Source organism: Ambystoma mexicanum, chromosome 3p (genome assembly GCF_040938575.1).
Source record: "Ambystoma mexicanum isolate Mex_15411 chromosome 3p, UKY_AmexF1_1, whole genome shotgun sequence".
NCBI lineage: Eukaryota > Metazoa > Chordata > Amphibia > Caudata > Ambystomatidae > Ambystoma > Ambystoma mexicanum.
The window spans coordinates 124698400-124717710 of record NC_090925.1 but is presented as its reverse complement, the minus strand read 5'-3'; the positions used below and the strand labels follow the sequence as shown (position 1 = coordinate 124717710).

General features: G+C 47.0%; 1 protein-coding gene across 4 annotated transcripts in view; it reads right to left on the bottom strand.

Annotated features, from left to right (window-relative positions):
* Window positions 1-4091: 4091 nt before the first annotated feature.
* Window positions 4092-19311, bottom strand: part of LOC138580154 (C-type lectin domain family 2 member B-like) — a 401198-nt gene continuing 385978 nt past the window's right edge. For all 4 annotated transcript variants that reach the window (XM_069650479.1, XM_069650482.1, XM_069650480.1 and 1 more), the window contains one exon: window positions 4092-19226. In XM_069650479.1, coding sequence (XP_069506580.1) covers window positions 19055-19226 — 172 coding nt within the window. In that variant the 3' untranslated portion in view covers window positions 4092-19054. The remainder of the gene's footprint in view (window positions 19227-19311) is intronic.

The following is a 19311-nucleotide window of genomic DNA, read 5'->3' as shown; positions in this document are numbered from 1 at the left end:
CAGGAAATTCGAAAGTCCTAAGAATAGGAACTGGCATCAACTCCCATCTTTTGATCAGCCAAGGTGCGAGCAGTGTCTAATCTTGCAGTGGTCTTTAAAGTAATAGACAAACTTCCCCAAATTCCCAGTTTCCTACCGGAATGGAGAATCTTATATCGGACTGGAAACAGATCACCAAAATGAGTTCAGCTAGCCAATGCACATCCAGCTTGAGACTGGAGATAAGTTGGCATAACTCGCAAGCCGGTTGGAATGCATAACACATACCTAAACAGTCATATGTCAGACCCTGGGCCAGCACTATCAAATCCCAGAATGAGCTTTTCTTAGGTGCTCAACTGTTTTGATAAGGGTCTGTCTGAATTGGTATGTAGTATGACCTTGTAGTGTGACCAGTTCCATAAAGGGATTGAGATGGGTAGCTCTGATGAAGCAAGTTCAAGTTTGGGCATGTTGCTGTGTAAATTTGCCAGCTAAGATCTGCTAAAGGGCAGGAGACCAATCCCAGCTACCACAGCTTGAGGCAGACTAGAAGTGTCTCATAACAAATGACAGACATGGGGATTGTGATGAAGCCTCCTGCCTGGCTCTCTGAGTGAGTGTGAGAGTGATCTTGCGGCTGCGCACCTCCCAAAAGAAGCGGATGATGGAAGGTGGATGATACCCAGGATACTTGCCTGTTGTCCGGGCCGCTTATCAGGGGAAAGTCACATTAGACCCACTTAAAGCTGTCCCCCAAGTATGGCAGAAATTAGGCCCCCTCCAACATGCTAGCTCCACAGAAGCCCATGTACAGCCCTCCAAAACAGCCCCAGCCTGGTCCAGAAATACCTATGAAGTTCCTGAGCTCCCAGAAGGGCTGCACTCGTGGCAGGCATGAAGCAGCACATCCCCACTAATCCGCACATACAGTCTCTGAGCTCATACAGATCAGCAAAACCATGGGCAGCTACTGCAAACCCACTCACAAAGTTTGCGAGCCTATTAACATGGGGCGGATACACATAACTGTTAAAGAATTCAAACATAGCCAGAGGGACAAATCCAATCTTTCAGGGACACATTTACTTATACCCAGCCTCCTTACACCTTCGCCTCGCGCAAACAGGTAAACTGAGAGAATCCAAAATGGCTGCCTTAGTAAATATAAGTTTAGGCCTGCTCCCTAAGCCTGAATCTGACCGACAATGAGGGAAGAAACCTCACCAACCGCAGTCCTTAAATGTTCCAAACCCACAACTATAAACATTCGACCATAGTCCCATCCAGGAACCACCCTGCTATGAAAGCCAGTCAGCCCAGACCCGGCTTGTGGGTTGTAGGAGGAAGAAGTTAGTGGCAAGAGTGGAAAGAGGAGAACCAGGTAGCAACATGAGAGGTGGAGAAGGCCCGAGTGCAATGCAGAAGAGAATCAGGCATTGGCAGAAGAAGGCTGGAGAGAGGTGGTGGAGAAGATTATCTGGAGTAAGGGGTGGACATTGTTGGAAGTGGTTGGTGGAGGAGAATTAGTGCAGAAGATTATATCTGGAGGAGAAGGATTTTTCTTGAAAGCCACCAATCTGCACAATATTTAATAGCTGGGCCGAGAGCAAGGTTTTAGAGCAGAAGAGGGAGGACCTAACTGATTAAAGAAAATCATCTGATGGAAAAACCAATCCTGAAAAGTCTCAAAAATAAAAGCAAAGCGTCTATTTCACATTGGGCCTGATCCTATGAAAGGAACGTTGGCAATCATGTTTTGTTAGAGGTGTGTGGCAAAAGGCATGGATACATGACTCGAAACAGGAACCTTATGAATGCACTATAACATGTTTTAATTTCCAGGGTTCCACTTTTGTCCTTAAAAGTGAAAATGCTGCAAACCTTGGCTTCTGGTGTAATGTGGTTAGAACCTCCCTTAGGAAGCTCTGGAAGAGAGACTGCTTTGTGTGGCGCTGAAGAACCTTGCCAATGTACACAGTGTGTGGAATTAATGCCACGGTAATTATCAGGCTCTTTGCCCTTCTAGGAGATGGTGGTTTCTCCTGGCAACACAGATGTCGACGCAAGTAAGATGACTATTATTGGAACACCAGCCAGAAAAGCCCTGAGTTTTCCACACAATTCTTATACAGTAGCATTCCTCACTGTTCTAGGCTGTGTGCTGTATTGAGGCACAGTAACAGCCCAAGTCAGTGAGGTCCACATTTACGTTAAGGCTCCATAATGTTTATGCCACACGAAAGACGAACGATCTAAGACTATGGACACGTTCACCACACAGACAGAAGATATCCTCTGTTGTTGAGGTGGCTCTCACTGCACAGTGCTCTTAGTTGTTTGTAGCAGCCCCTTATGGAACCTGTGGACAGAGGAGGTTCCTGGCGTCCCAACATCTTCAGAGCAAGTAGACCGGTTTACATTTCAGCTTCTCCACATCCTGAATCCATTGCAACTTTACAAAGCTCATCCATTAAGGATTCTGGTCTTTGCAATGTGTGGGTTTCAAGGATTCAGGCCCACGATTGGTTCTCCGCATCATGATGCTGCGCTGACCTAGGATCATCCCAAAGACACAGGATTATCCCAAATAGTTAATCCAGTGGAAGGTGCCATTCCTGCTGCAGGATCTTTCTGATGGTAAAATGATCCATCACACACCGAGCCCTCCTGAAGCACAGAGGGCTGCCCGAACACAGGGAGCCTGGTGTACTAGAGGGAAACTAAAAGAGAGGTCTTCAGTCTCAATATAATAAAGGAGCCACTGTGCAGTAGGCTTCAATATCCCTTGCTCTATATTAATCCTCTTTCCAGATCATATGAGGACACTTATCCTCCAGCAAAGCTAAATTTTCTGTAAATTTATAAGAAGATGCTGCGGGACATTGCGGTGGAAATGTGTCTAATACGTAGTGGTTTGAAGAGCACGGCTCTGCTAAAAGCGGGCTGGCTTTGTGCTCGAAACTTAGGAGTTTAAAATCGTGACTAGCCACGCCATTTGGTTATGGCCATTTTAGAACCAGATATCAAGGCAAAACAATGTACTACTGTAACTTAAATCTACAATGACTTAATAAATGTTTGAGAAATGCTATATTCACCTTGACCAAGTTGACACTTATCCAGCTAACAGCATTGACTTAAAGGCGGCAAGTGAAGAATGGATAGACAAGGGAGAATGGTAGAATGTACAGAAAGATTTATGAGGGTTCTGTACTATCAAGGCCCACGGCAGAATATCATTTTCAATATATACAAATCTATAAAATCACATCTAAGGGCATTAACATTGACTAAGAGAGTTGTGCAAAGATATTATTGTTTTTCCCCCACAACTGATTATAGGCGAAGAGACTCAGTTGCCACCCACAGTGAAACCATGTGTGGGGCTGGTTGAGAAATGCAAGAGTACCAAAAAGTGGAATTTGGAGGAACGAGGAAAATAAAGGAGGATGGAAATCTACTTGAAATAGTTCCAAAGCACAAAAGCTCCCAATTTCATTGCTTATTCTACATAGTTTCTTTAGAATAAGGACTTACAACGTTGGTCAAATCCATATCGTGGCATAGCCTGGGCACCACTAGTGACAAACACAAACACAATATACTTTCAGAAGGAAGCCTGACAGGAGGTACACTTTATAAATCATGGCACTCCATCTGAGACGGTTATTGCTCCCTTAAGACTAGAATTTGTGAAGTCAGAGGAAGAGGTTAGGACAAAATAATACAAAGAGGGTGGCAGGATCTGCCAAATCAACAGGGGTTTTTAGTTGATTCTAAAGTAGTGGGAGGACGGGGTATCAGCGATAGACCAGATGAGTACTGAACTGATGGACACCCCAAAAAGTGCAAGAGGAAAAAGGGAGAAAGCAACTCTGCTGGTGTAGCAATTAAAAAATGTTGTTAAACATTACAGAACGCTGCCTTTGTCTAAACACATTCTTGCCTGAAATAAAAAAGGTGCTTTAAACTTAAGAGTTCAATAATACATCATCATTGTAGCACATACAATATATAAGTACTACATTCTCACACAATTTAAATAAACAGTACACTTTTAAACAGAGATGTGCTAAAAACTCGAAAAGAAGATAAAACAATAAGCAACATGCAGTTTCTATATATTTATTAAGATATACATGTAGCAGGTTCTACAAACTCAAATAAATCTAAAGAGAGATTATAAAGATATCAAGCTTCAGATCACAACATCCGAAAGCAGTAAAGTAGTAAATCAGTGTTAACAGGTATTACATATTGGATCGCTTTAAAATTACCAAGATTAATGGAAGACACATTCAGAACAACTGCGGAATGTATTGCTGTAACAAAAAAAGCACAATTTCCACTGAATCAAAAACCCGACAACTACGAGCTAAAAACCGAGACTAAAAAGCTGTCTATATGGATGTTGAAAAAGCTAAACCTTCGACAGCTGCTTTCCAGATATTATTTCATGTCCATTACAATTTCATTCCTGCTGCAATCTTGTGTATTTTCTGGTTGAAAATGTGGAAAAAAGACATAGGAACTCGGGGGGTGGAGGGGACTTGAGGTGGAGGAGGGAACAGATTCTCATGCTCTATTACCACCACAACCAGAAAAGTATGTTAATCCCCCTGAGAGTGCTGCATTATAGTCCTTTCCAGTTGATTAGCACACCATGTAAAAAGAGCCTGTCTAAAGAATCCCACATCACAAAATGAAAAAGCATCGCCAAAAACTAAAAATAATGAATTCTCAAAACTATATAAAGAAAGGTTGGGCATTCACTTCATGTCCTAGCACTTTTAAGACAGCCCTTCCCTTGGTGTCCAATATGTACTAGAGAAAGGCTATGAGTTTCATAAAGCCTTACAGCTCAAGTGCTGATGCAGTCCTTTCCAGGTGATTAGCACGGCATGTAAAAGGAGCCGTATGGGATACATTACTCACCGTAATCGTATTTCTGGTGTTTGTATCTGCTTAGATTCACATGCTCTGCATAGTCCGATATCTAGTGGACGTCGCAGAGTATTACAAGATTTGTTTTCAAAACTTGAAAACAGACGTCGACATGGCGTGATTAGTAATACTATCCCTAGTGTGACGTGTACTGTACCCATGGTCCTTCACGCATCGAAGACCCTGAGATTGTTTGTTTCTGACATGAGGTTGCATGAAGCATGAGTACAGATGTGATAAAGCAGAATCAGTGATAACCCAGAAAACATCTATGCGCCTTCTACTCCAGCAGGGGAGGAAGGGTGGGCGCATGTGAATCTAAGCAGATACAAGCACCAGATATACGATTACGATGAGTAATGTATCCCTCATGAAGCTTGTGGAAACTGCTTAGATCACACGCTCTGCATAGATTAGCGAGCATTATCTGGAGAAGGAGGTGGGAAGTTAGAAGGTACATCGGCAAAGAGATGTTTCAGGACTGCTTGTCCCACCTGTGAATCTGCTTTAGACGGTGTGTCAATGCAGTAATGCTGTGTCAAAGTATGGATGGAACTCCATGTAGCAGCTTTGCAGATGGCGTCCAGAGGGACGTTTGCAATGAAAGCTAAGGTAGATCTTGTACCTCTGCTAGAGTATGCCCTTGGGGAGAAAGGTAGAACTTTCTTGGATAGGGAATAGCAGAGTTGTATGCATTTGACTATCCATCTGGAGATGGTGCCCTTTGATATGTGATCGCCTTCTCTACCAGGCGCTATGGAAAGGAAGAGTTGGTCTGTTTTCCTTAGTGGTTTTGTTTTGTTCACATAGTACAAGACCACCCTCCATACATCAAGTGTATAATGGCTTCTTTCTGCAGAGTTTGATGGATTTTGAAAGAAGGTGGGAAGTTCTATGGATTGGTTTACATGGAACTTTGATATTAACTCTTACCCCTTCCATGAATGCCTTAATGACAGGGACTTTCCACCAGGATACCTTGTTTTGTGAAGTGGTGTAAGCCGACAGGGCCACCAGATGCACCTTTAAGGAATTAAATACTAGGCCGGAGTCTAGAAAGTAAAGCATATAGTGTAGAATGTTAGCTGGAGACCATTCTAATGGGACTTAGTGAATGTGATGTCCACCATATCGCAAATCATTTCCATTTATTAAAATAGCAGTGTCTGGTGTTGGGGTTTCGTGCCTCTTTAAGGATATCCATCCACCTTTGTGGAATGTTTAAGTGGCCAAACTCTGACTTCAGGAGCCAAGCTGCCAAGTTCATTGATTGTGGGCGTGGGTGGAGGGATGCCACAGTGCTGTGTTAACATGTGTCTTGGCACGGGAGCTTGGTTGGGTTGCATATCGCCAGTTTGAGAAGATGTGGAAACCAAGGCTGTCTCGCCCACATAGAAGCAACCAGGATCAGGGTTACTTGTTCCTGATGCATCTTGTGCACTATCCTGCTTAGGAGTGGTGTTGGGGGAAACCTGGACGCAACGTCTGGGCATTGGGCGTTTAGCTTTGTGGCAAACAAGTCTAGTGGCGGGTGACCCCATAGTGAGAATATTATGTCTAGGATATCTCTGTCGAGTTGCCACTCACGTTCTTCTGGTAGAGGGTCTCTGCTTAAAGTGTCTGCCAGAGAATTGAGTTCCCCTGGAACATGCTGGGATGTTGGAAACATGTTCCGCTTGAGTGCCCACATATTTTCTGAGATAGCTTGGACAGACTTGGAGAGTGTGTGCCTCCCTGATTGTACAGATAGAACATGGCCATGGTGCTGTCTGTGAGGACCTGCACCGTCTGGCTCTGGAGATGTTGCTGAAAGGCCTGAAGAGCCTTAAGAACTGCCAAGAGCTCCAGAAGTTGATATGTCTTTGTGCAGTAGCGTGTGTCCACTGTCCGTGGGCTGTGTGGTGGAGGAAGTGCACACTCAACCGGCGAGTGAGGCGTCTGCAGTTAGGATCGCTTGAGCTGGTGGAGTGCGAAAAGGTTTTCCTTTTACCAGGCTGTCCTTAGACCACCAGCGAAGAGCCCGAACCAGGGTTAGCGAAACAACCACTAGATCGTCCCACTGTCCGCTTGCCTGAGACCACTGTTTCGCTAACCATTCCTGCATTGGACGCATGCGCAGGCGGGCGTGAGGAACCAAATAAATGCAAGAGGCCATCATCCCTAGCAAGCGCATTGCTTTGCGTTCCGTTATCTGGCGACCGACCTTGTATTGAGGTACTTGCAACAGCATGTTTTGTACTCTCTGGTTTGAGGGGAATGGCAACTCCTCTTTTGTGTTTAGGACAGTCCCCAGAAATTGTTTTATCTGGCTGGGGGCTAGACTTGATTTTTTCTCGTTGATGGAGAAACCCAGATTGAAGAGTAGGTTTATTGTTTTTTTGTGTGTTTAACTTGAAAATTTGAGGAGATTCCCTGGTGCTTAGCCAGTCGTATTGAAATATGAAAGTATGCATCTTTCATGTCCAATGTCGCCATATAGTCTCCCCGTTTCAGGAGTGGAATCACCTACTGGAGCGTGGTCATGAAAAACTTTTGTGGTTTGACTTATTTGTTTGCGGGCGCGGATCTAGTGCTGGGCGCATGGTAGGGTCTTTTTTTGGCACAAGGAAGTATGTTGAATAAATACCCTTGTTTAGCTGGTTTGCCGGGACAATTTCTAATGCGCCCTTCTCGAGCAGCGACTTTATTTCCTCCAGCATTTCTTCTGCTGTCAGTTTTCTTGTCTTGGCGGGCGGTTTGGTGGTTTTTGAAGCAACTCGATGCAGTACCCGCCAGTCACAGTGGACAACACTCACTTGTCTGATGTTATCCTCTCCCATGCATGGGAGAATTGAGTGATTTGGCCTCCTACTGGAGTGGCATGGGAGGGGACCTGAAACGGCGTGTCATTGCTTGGGAGGGACTGAGCCTCTCCCAGGTGAGGTTCTGCCTCTATCTCTTCCTCTTTTATTCCATCTTTGAAAGCTGGACCTTGGCCTTGTGACTGGCCCCAGGACGAGGATTGTCCTCCTTGAGAGTACCCCGATGAACGTTGTGTACCGTGGCCCCGAAATCTCGTAGAGTTTGGGGAACCCCGTTGGGAATAATGCCTGTTCGTCAACTGCACAAGGGATTTGACGGTGTCCTACTTGTCCGTGGCACTCTTGAGGGCACCCTCTACCGCCTTCCCAAATAAAGCATTTGTCTCTACTGGCATGTTTAAGAGGGTTGCTTGAGTCTCTAGCTTAAGCCCTGACTGCCTAAGCAAAGCATGCCACTTAATGAGCGTCCCCTCCGCTATGAGGCGTCCTGAGTCATCCGCCATATCCAGATTGTTTTTCAGAATGCAGTTGGAGATTTGTTTGCCTTCTGAGACGGTTTTAAGCAGTTCAGTCTTTAGTGGCTCTGGGACGGTTTCTAGTTGTCGTTGCAGCTCATCCCATTTATGACAGCCGTAACTAGCTAACAGTGTCGTATTGTTAGCAATTCTTGTGGATTGGGGTTAGAAGCCCGTGGTGGAAATGTTCGAGGGAGAAAAATACGAAAGTTATTTTTCCGAAAATAACTTTCGGTATTTTCTCCCCTGAACATTTCAAACTTTGCCCCTACCCACACTCTCACCCCCACTCACCTACTTAACCTGCGGTGGCACACTTCGCTGTGTGCCGCCGACTCGCTGTGTCCCTGCAACACCTGTTCCCTTTCACTTCTGTGATTGGGACCCGGTGCTGCAGAATCCTTTCCTTTTTTTTTTCTTTTTATGGGATCGGCTGTGGGGGACACCCCCGCAACTCCTGCTCACAGTATAGTGAACAAGGGTGCAGAGAACTCCCCCGCAGCCCTTGCCACTGAATGGGGTATTTGGTTGAACTTTTCAGCCGCTTGGAATTTTCAAACGGCCGAAATTTGGCCAAATCTCCCATTCGGGATTATAAACTCAGTCTTTTGGGACATTTACATTCTTGTTTGGTATGCTGCAGAGGAAACAACCTTTCTCCCAAAACTTGTCTGGTGGGGCTTGTGCCGACGCCAGGGGAGGGCCTGCCCTTTTTCTGGTGGTGGTGACCACTAGAGAATCTGGTCTGAGCTGGCCCCTAATATACAAGGGGTCAGTGAGCGCAGGTCTGAATAGCTTTTCTATCCTTGGATTGACCACCCTTGTAAGATTAGGCGTTAGTAGGGATGGTTGGATATGCCTTTGGACTGACTGAAGGAGAGGTATAAATTGGGTGGCAGACTTCTTGTCCCCCCAGGATATCCTCCACAAAGTCTTTGTCGTCCTGTGTTTCATGAGTGTCAATATTGAAATGTTGCGCTGCCTTTATTAGCAGTTTGTTGTACTGGAGTTGCTTGTCAACTGGCAAATCTGCTACCGGCTGGTCCTGATGGTCTGGTGACTGCACTATGTAAATGTCATCATCATCATCGTCGTAGAACTCGTCTTGGTCTTGGCCATAGAGGTCCCCCTGAGACCCTGCTTGGTCATCATAATATGTGTACTGAGATGGGTCTTGGTAATGAGTGGTGTCTTGGAATGCGGAGCCCGGAGTGCCTAGAGCCGAGGTGCTCGGCTGTGGCTCAAGGCAAGACTTTTTGGCAGGTGGTGGCTCTGCTGATGCCCCTGGCTGTGAGGCATCTCTAAGAAATGTCAACTGGTCAGGGTGTTTGTCCATGAAGTCCACGAAACAGGACATTCTCCCTAAATGTTATTAAATTGTTCTGGCGTAAAATGACATGAGGGTGGCAAGCCTGAGATGGCAGGGCCCTGGGAGAGAGTGACATCCTTAGCAGGGGTGGGCTGGGAGGGAATGGTATCTTTATGACGCATAGCCCCAGAGAGGGTGTTTATGGTGTTAGAAAACTCTGTCTGGGTGTCTTTTTGGGCCAAGGGCGTCAAAATGTTGTGTTTTTTCAGCAACCTTGCTTTGGGTAGTGAAGCACTGACGTGTTGCTTGATTAACGCTTGTATTTTCAGCGCTTCTTTAGGAGATGCTGAAATGCCTTTCGCTGCCTGTTCCAATGCACGGAAAAGAAGGGCCTTTTTCTATGCGGTGTCCGAACCGACCTTCGCTTTTGGTTTTTGGGAACTGCCATGAGGCGAAAGCGTGCGCGATGGCCCAGAGGACAGTGAGGAACCTGAGACTTTATCCCCAATCACTGCATAGGCCTCGACGCTCAACGGTGTTGCCGAGAGTCGGCCCGTGGGGTATGTCCTTAGTGTGTTTGCGTTTGTGTGTGCCTTCGTCGTAGGGGGTCTTCTCCATCACAGGACCTCCGGCCTGCTTCTCTGAGTCGTGGGCCTGCACTCGCTGGAGCTTTCCGTCACGTCTATGGAGGCCTTGGCCTGCTTGGCATGAGCAGTCCAGCGTTTCGTCTGCCAATCCTTTAGGGTTTTTGGCTGAAAAAGCTGACAGGATTTACAGTGCTTTTCGGCATGATCCCTCAGAAGACAGTGATTGCACACTCGGTTCGTGTACTTCTACAGGAATTTACGGTGGCAGGAGGGACAAAATTTAAATTGGGTTTTGTCCATTGTGTGTCAAAAGAGCAGTTGGGCGAAAATAGAAGAATGGGGATGATGGGATAAACATTCTCTAAAAGAAGTCAGTATAGAGAACCTCCCCCCTCTCTCCCTACTGTAATGGGCCAAAGCCCGAAGAGGCTCGTAAGGCCGGTCCGGTCATCAGTCGGTCAGTCGTCCACAATATGAGTGTTCGTCAGGAGCCGTCGAGTGGTTGAGCAGCCGTGCGGCGTAGCGAACAACAAAGGTAAGGAAGAAAGTCTACAATTAAAAATTTAGTAAATCAAAGGCATCAGCCTGGAAGAGAACTCTGCATTTGCGACTGACTTCGATGGCAGAAAAAAACAATCCTAGGGACCCCAACGCGTGAAGGACCATGGGTACAGTACACGTCACACTAGGGATAGTATTACTAATCATGCCATGTCTACGTCCGTTTTTGAGTTTAAAAAACAAAACTTGTATTACTCTGCGACTTCCACTAGAAGTCAGGCTATGCAGAGCATGTGATCTAAGCAGATCCACAAGCTTCAGAAATATGATTATAGAGCCAGAGATTTCAAAATCAAAAAACATCTAAAAAAACTAAAAAGCATTAATTCTCAAAACTATATAAAGAAAGGTTGCACATTCACTTCTATAACGCTCATGTCCTAGGGCTTTTAAGACAGCCCTCCCCTTGTTTTCCAGCGTATACTAGAGAAAGGCTATATATAGAGCCTTACAGCTCAAGTACAGATGCGGTACTTTAGGGGTGATTAGCATGCTATGTAAAATGAGCCGTATATGTGATTATAGAGTTACACATTTCAAAATCAAAAAGCATCTCAAATAACTAAAAAGCATGAATTCTCAAAACCATATAAATAAATAAAAATTCCATAACTCTCATGTACTCGCACTTTAAAGACACTGTCTCCTCTCCTCAAGGACCTCAATGTGCGACTGCTTATGTACTGCGAAGTGCGTTCTGCATAAGGGCCAGCAAGTCCATTTTGTCAAGAGGAAAACTGGCACTGGGTCATATTTTAAGATATGGAAGAGAGCCTCTAGTTTTCAACTACCTAACATTTGGTGCTCACCTTTTACCAGAAAAACCAGTGTACTCGTATGTCCATTCTACTCTCATCTCTAACTATTGCCTTCTCAGGTGTCCGCCCTCTGAGAAGGTCTCGCTGGTGGTCCATTTCTTCCCTCTTGCACTGAGGGATGATGCACTGGCCGCCAAGCTCCGATCAATTCAAAGTACTCCTGTCTCAGGACCCAAACGCGACTGGCTTATCCGCTAAGCAGTCTCTTTAGTAAAGGTCTCATACATGCCAACATACCCCATTTCAGTCGGGAGATGCTAGCCCAGTCCAGGTTTTAACTTTGTATTCTGGGTTTTATAATGGTGAGGTCTAGGACTACAAGTTCCAGAAGGCAAAGTTAAAATCAGAACTGTACTAGCATCTCCCAAATTGAATGGGATATGCTGTCATGTCTGAGACCAATGTTTGTGTCTTCGAGTGCTGCTAAACGGCACTTTTTTTTTGTTTTTTTTTAAATTTATTTTATTGTTTTATCGTAACATGCAAAAAACAACATAACATTCGTGAAACCCCCCCTCCCACTTCCCCAGGTCCAACCCATGTTCCCTATTGTTCGTCTTAGTTGGAGAGCCCTTATGAACTGCTTGCTTCTTTGTTAGAGGAGATTTCCTCTCGGGGGCGGAATAGTGTCACCGTCAGCGACACCCATTGTTGCAGGTCTTCACTAATGTCCTGTTTCTGTTCCCGCTGGGCATTCTCCCAGGCCCCTGTTTCCGCAGTCGACCATTTACGGAGGTCCTCCCACCACTTTGTTACGCTTGGAATCCTAGGGCTCTTCCACTCCATTGCGATGCGCCTTTTGGCCAGAATGTACATCAGATCTTTCATCTTGTTGAGTGGTCTGTTCTTCTTGTTTTTCTTGTATTTGCCCAGTATGCACACCTTAGGAGACTGTATGTCCAAGGTTATGTCTGCTTCCATCACTTTTGTCTCTATTTGCTTCCAGTAGGTTTGTAGTGCCGGGCAACCCCAGAACATATGGGTCATGCCAGCACGGGGTTCTCTGCATTTAGGGCATTCTGTGACTCCTGCACCTTTAAATTTAGAGATGACCTCTGGGGTAAGGTAGGCTCTATTAATGATGTAGAACTGTATAAGCTGTAATCGGGCGTTTCTGGACACTTTCTTGTGGTAGTGTATCATGACTTGCCATTCTTTGTCCTCGAACTGTAGGCCCAATTCCTGCTCCCATTTTCCTTTACACTTAAGGTCTTGTCTGGTTGTGCTGTCGAGTAGCGACTTGTAAATCCTTGAGGTTTCATGTCCCCCCTCAGCCGCATTCAGCATGTTTTCCACGACCTCTGTCCCAGCTTCAAGGTCATCAACCTCAGGTCAACGAGTTTTGAGGACACTTATTACGGCTCCGTGCAACAGGAACTGACCTGTAGGTAGTCCCGTGGTTTCATGCAACTCCTCAAATGGTAGGATGCCCTGTTCGTTCGCCAGGTCGCCCAGGGTGGCAATCCCATAGGGCTCCCATATGTTCCTGATTATCGTCGGGCCATCAGGTCTGGCGGTCATTGTGGCTGCCAGCGGAATCTGAGGTGAGTAGGGGTCTTTAGCATTCACAGCTCTGCAGGTTCGCTTCCAAATCTGGATCCCGAGGTTGATTAGGTATGGGTGGTTCTGCTTTGTTTTTGGTGTGGCCCAGAGAAGGTCTCTAAGGAGCCCCTGGGAGACCGCCGGCTGTAGGAGTCGGGTATCTGTTGTCGTTTCGTCTGCCATCCATTGGATCACATGCTTTAATTGGCCTGCTAGGTAGTATAATTCGAAATTGGGGATTTTAAAGCCTCCCTTGTCATAGGGCCTCTGCATTACCTCCAGTGCCACTCTGTGCCGTCCCCCTGCCATAGGAAACTCCTGCAAAGCTTATTCAGTTCTCTGAAGAATTGCTGCGGGATGTAGTATGGGACGTTTGTGAAATAATGTAGGAGACGGGGGAGTGCTACCATTTTGAGTAGTCCCGCTCTACCGGCCACTGAGAGCGGTAGCCTGCCCCAGAGGTTCATTGCTTTTTCTAGGCTGTCTCTGGCTTTTACTGTGTTCAGAGCATGTTCAGTCTTGGGATCTCGGTGGATAGAGACACCTAGGTATCTGAAGGAGGATGTCTCCCACTTAAATGCCAGCTTAGGGAGGCTCGCCACTTCGACCCCGCTCAGGGCCGCCAGAGGAAAGAGGCAGGATTTGTCATGGTTGATTTGAATCCCAGTGACTCTGTGGAACCCCACTAAGGTTTCGAGAATGTACGGCAGTAAGTGTTCAGGGTTACTTAAGTAAAGGAGCATATTGTCAGCGTACATAGAGACTAAGTGGGTTACCCCGTCAATCTCAATGCCCCCATCCTCGTATTCTTGTCCTAGGTATACTGCAATAGGCTCAGCAGCTATGATGTATAGCATGGGGGAGAGGGGACAGCCTTGCCTCGTGCCTCTGTGGAGATGCCATTTCTCGGAGTAGGTGCTATTGGTGCGCACTCTGGCTGTGGGGTCTGTATAGATTAGCTTAACCCATCTTCGGAAGGCCGGCCCTATTCCCATTTTGGCCATAGTGGCTTGAAGACAATCCCACCTGACGGAATCAAATGCCTTAGTGGCGTCTAGGGATGCCACTGCGCATTTGCTTGACCTGCCTTCAATGCTATGAATGACGTGGTGTAGTCTGCGTATATTCTCTGTGATGGAATACCCGGGTACATATCCCTTCTGGTCCTGATGGATCAGCTGTGGGATCACTCTTCTCAACCTCCTGGCCAACAGTGTCGTCAAGATCTTGTTGTCTACATTTAGCATGGACAGGGGCCTGTACGAGCTGCAATCGTCCCCCTCTTTGCCCGGTTTCAAGAGCAGTATAATCACAGCTTCGCGCATGGTGTCCGGTAGGGTACCTGCGTTGTAAGCTTCCTGATAAACTTAGGCCAATAAGGGGGCTAATGTGTCCTCATACATTTTATAAAATTCCCCAGGGAGTCTATCGGAGCCCGGTGTCTTACCGGAGGGGAGTGATCTGATAGCGGCTACCACCTCTTCGGGGGTAATGGGGTCGTCTAGGGCCTCGGTAAGCTGCTGTTCTAGTGTGGGCAGTCTGATAATATCTAGAACGTCCTCGATATCAGTGTCGGCAGCCGATGGGGGCTCGGCATAAAGTGCCTGGTAGTATTTCGTGAATACCGAGTTTATCTCGGTCTGCATGTGCGTTGATGTTCCGTCAGGTCTGTGTATGAGGCAAATGGGCCTCCTAGGGGTTTCCTGTTTATAAAGCCACGCTAGTAGTTTCCCCGGTTTGTCACCCATGGCGTGCTTCCTTTCTATGTGTTTTGCATAGCTAAGTCTCCCCAGTCTTTCCCAGAGGACTAGACATGCCTGTTTGAGGTCCTGAGTCTTCTTTATGTGGGCAGGGTCAGGTGAGGACTCGGCTTCGAGTTCTCTCAGCTCGCCTTCGTCTCGACCTAGCAGGGTCGATATGGATTTCTCAGCACCCCCTGTGGCAGCTATCATCTCTCCCCTCATCACTACCTTGTACGCGTCCCATGCCGTGCGGATGTGTTGGACACTGTTCTCGTTAATTTGCCAGTAGTCCAACGTGCAGCTGCGGATCTGTTAGCTGAAGGCTCCATCAAGTAGAGCCTCACTCCTGAGCCTCCACGTGGGAGCAGGAGGTCGGGGCGCTAGCACTGTCCAGGTGGCTGTGAGTGGGGAATGGTCAGACAGCACTCTAGCCTGATATTGTGTGTCTTCAAATGAGGCCTAGTGTTCTTCGCTCACTAGTAAGTAGTCTATTATAGTATAAGGAGTATCCGCTCGCTTCAGGGTGATGCTCCCGCCAGAGGTCTACTAGTGCGTACTGTTGTGTCAGATCTTTCAGAATTTTAGCCGGCGGGGAGGGGCGGGAGTGCTTGCTATCAGACCTGTCCATGCGGGGATCTAGGGTGCAATTGTGGTCTCCCCCCCATATCAAGATACAGGCCCTCATTACAACCTTGGCGGAGGACCATGGTGCTATTAGCACCATGGTCCATGCCGCTAAGGTTGCAATTCCGCCATGGTGGATGGCGGAATTACCGCCCCATTCCAAGGTGAGTGGGGCGGTAATTCCCCATTCACCAATGGCCCCTTCCCATTTTTGCCCCATAGGGCATAATGGGAATGGGGAAAGGCGATAATTACGGCACCGTAAATTACGGTGCCGTAATTATCGCCAAGGTCCCTTTGCAGCATGGCTTTTAACGGCTGCAAAAAGCAGCCGTTAAACAGCCATCCCGCAAAGGGGACCTTGTAATCAGGCGTTAAGGGTCGGCGTCTCAACAGGTTCATGTCAATTGCTACAGCGTCGATTTTGGTCTCCATGGTCTTCTGTAGGGCCTTAATGGCCTCGAGTAGCTGTGAGTTTGCTGGTTCCTGGGTCTTATCCTGCTATGCTACTGTATTGGTGGTGCAGGTGTCAAGGCTGGCTGGGCCACAGGCCGTATATGTTTCTATCGTTGTTTGCCGCTGTTTACTTTTGTTGCCTCTTGCTGACATTTCTAACTGACCAGGCGGGCCACTGCGAGGCTATCTGCGGTACCGTGCTGTGGGTGAGACTAATAGAGTGTATTGGCTGCGACCCCTTGGGACTATGGGTGCAGAACCACTTGACATCAGCGCAGGAGGGGGGCGTCAGGCCCGCCTCAGCGCCCCCAGGCTCATGTACGCTCGCGCCCCGGGCAGAAGCGGCGCCCGAGGGTCCACAGTCAGCTGGTCCGTGATCTGGCCACTGCTTGAGATGGGCACCTCTCCCCGGCGTGGGCACCCCTAGGCTGGGTCTTCCGTTGCCGCCGCGGGGCGCGGCTAGCTGCTGGCGCCAGCGCGGGACCAACGTCCCACCAGGCCGGGTGCAGTTCGTGGTCCCAGTGGTCCCTGTGGGTGTGCAGTGCCACAAGCTGGGGCGCTAATGAGGGGAGGAAGCGGGGGGGCGCTTATCCACTGGGTGATGCTGGTGATGGCGCTGCTAAACTACACCTTAATGTGCACAATGAGACGTTGGTATGAAGAAGATAAGGGGGTTCTGACCAGACCCAAAATATTGCTACTCTTTAAAGAAGGTACATCAATAGCATTCTTCCGACATGACCCTAACTGGTATCAGTGCAGTCAATAATGTCAAATTGCAAGTATGGGTGAAGATATTGGGCCTCATTACAAGGCTGGCGGTAAGGGGTTAAGGATAGGCGGTAAGGATGGTAAGGATGCCGGTGCTGTTAGCCCCTTACCGCCGCATTACGAGGTCCCTTAGCGGGTCCCACTAATGCTGGTTGGTAAAACCAGCTGTCCTTAGCGGGAGCCGCTAAGGGACCAGGAAGCTAATAACGGGCCCGTTATTAGTTCCCTCCCCATTCCCATTGAGCCCTATGGGGGCTCGAATGGGAATGGGGATTGGCATTTTGAATGGGGACTTACCGGGTCCTCCAAGGTTGGAATGACCCGGTAAGTCCCCATTCAAGGAACCTGGACACGAGTTTGGAGTCAGCCATGGCGCTAATAGCACCATGGCTACCACCAAACTCGTAATGACCCCCATTGTCACTGCTCCTCAAATGCAAAGACAGTAACAGTGCAGCAGAGCTGACAAAAAAGGTGTGCACCGCTGCAGTAGGTGCCATGCTCTTGTATACACAATTCTGGGCACACTGTATGCTTCAGACTTGTGGCCTCATCACAAGTTGGGTGGTATCCTGGCGGTATTACCGCCGGGATACCGCACAGGCTAATAGCGTTACTGCCAAACCCCCGGCGCTATCAGCGCCAGATCACGGGTTTGGCAGTAACGGTAATTCCCCCATTGGACCCAATGGGGAATTTTCAACCCAATTACCGTCGGCGGTATTTCCGTTCTGTAATTGCACCAAAAATCAGGAATTTCCCAGCGCATTTTCCCCCAGCTGAGAGCCGTTACCCCCTCATTTAAGTGCTACTGCCAGCTTAAATGAGGCGAGGACACTTAGTGCAGTGTTCCAACATGTGCTATGCAGTCACTACGAAGACAAATGGCTTATATAACCAAAGTGAGGATTCCCAAAAGGACTTTTTTTAATGCTGCACTTGTTATTCCCCCAAATAGTTGTGCGACCAAAGGTACTCTTTTGGGGCCTTACTTATAAAAAGTGGTGCATGGCTCTGGTGTGGTAGTGTGCATATCTATCAATGCACGGTCATGCACACACCAGTGCCCTGCGGCAAGTATGGGCAAAGCCAGTAGGTGTTGGTTTGTCACATGTGGCCTAAAATGCCCTAATAAAACTGTATGTTATTACTAAAGGGCATCACTTTAGTTCAAACCATTGTAAAAACTTCACAGCAATCAGTCTGCCCTGCCTGTAGCTTTGATTATCTTTTCTAATGCATGATACTTCAGGTTAATGTTGATTCCTTCCCACGAGTCAACATTAACAGGCTCAAATGTAGCTGGATCCATTTTGTACAATGGTGCAAGGGCGGGGGTAAACCATCGTTAAAGCACCCTTCTCAGTTTCTGCGGCAACTTTCGAGCACAGCTGCCACGGTCTATCCTTCTGCGATGCTGCTCAGCTAATCAGGTGCCAGGATCACATCTTTCTGCTAGGTTCTCAGTTCTGTCTCTTTGTTTACCACAGTTTCTTGTATTTTTCCCCACTCTAATGTAAGTGATTCGGGGAGGTAAGGTTTCCACTTCTGTATTCTGTTTGTTTCACCTGCCACAGCATATAAACAGTATTGTTTTATATTCGTAGTATGTGTTGGGGAGATTTTTAAAGAAGTAAAACATGTGCCACGGTCCAAGCAGGACAGTGGGGCATGTTTCATTTTTTTTTTTAAAAACCCTCCTCTGGTGGTATGCATAATAGTTTTTCTATTTTTAATGTTGGTTGGGGAGGGTTTCAAAAATGGAAAACGTGCCACTGTCCTGCTAGTACTGGTAGGTCCAAGTAGGCCAGTGAAGCAGGATTCTTTTTTTTTTGTAAACCCTCCCACTCCAGTGGTGGTACACATTGTATTTCTTCTAATCCTAGCATAAGTTGTGGGGCATTTAAACAAAGACAACTTGGCCCACTGCCCTCGTTAACCCTCCACAGGCCTCCGCAAGACAATTGATGAGTTTTCTATGTTGTAATAAGAAAAGAACATAGTTGGTTTATTTATGATTAAAGGCCCTGCAGGGCAAAACGTTCTGCACTCACGCACAGGCCCTACAACTTAAACGTTTTAATAGTTTTAAACTCAAACTTTTAGTAATGGAATCGAATGTCAATCAAAGCAAACTTCGGGTGGTTAAAGATTGTTTTTTAACTAGTCCTGCAAAAAAGTCTAACATAAACTTAGCTTTTTCTCACCCCGACGATTGTAGGACTTAAAGGGAAAAAAAGTTGGCAAAGAATCGTTATGTAGATCATGTTTTTTTATGCACACGATGGAATAGGGTAACCCCACTGTTGAGACATTAGGTCCAACCCTCATCTCTCTCTATTGCTGCAGATGAATTAACGATTGGTACCAACCCCAAGCATATTCTTATGTTTCACAGCATGTCAGATGCCCTGTTTTGCATTTTCTGAAGAGCCTCCTGGCAAAAGAGTTCCTCCACTTTTCACAGAGTCTTCGCGAAGAGTGCAGACCCATTTTCTGTCTCCGTAGCACCTGGCATTCTTTGCTCCGTCGTGATTCAGATATGCACAATTGGAGTCTCCTTGGACATCAAACCTGTTGCAAGAAGTAATTTTGGTGGAATATGTTAGACATGTCAGACTATGGGTTTCAAGCTGTAGCACAAATGCAGAAATGGGCT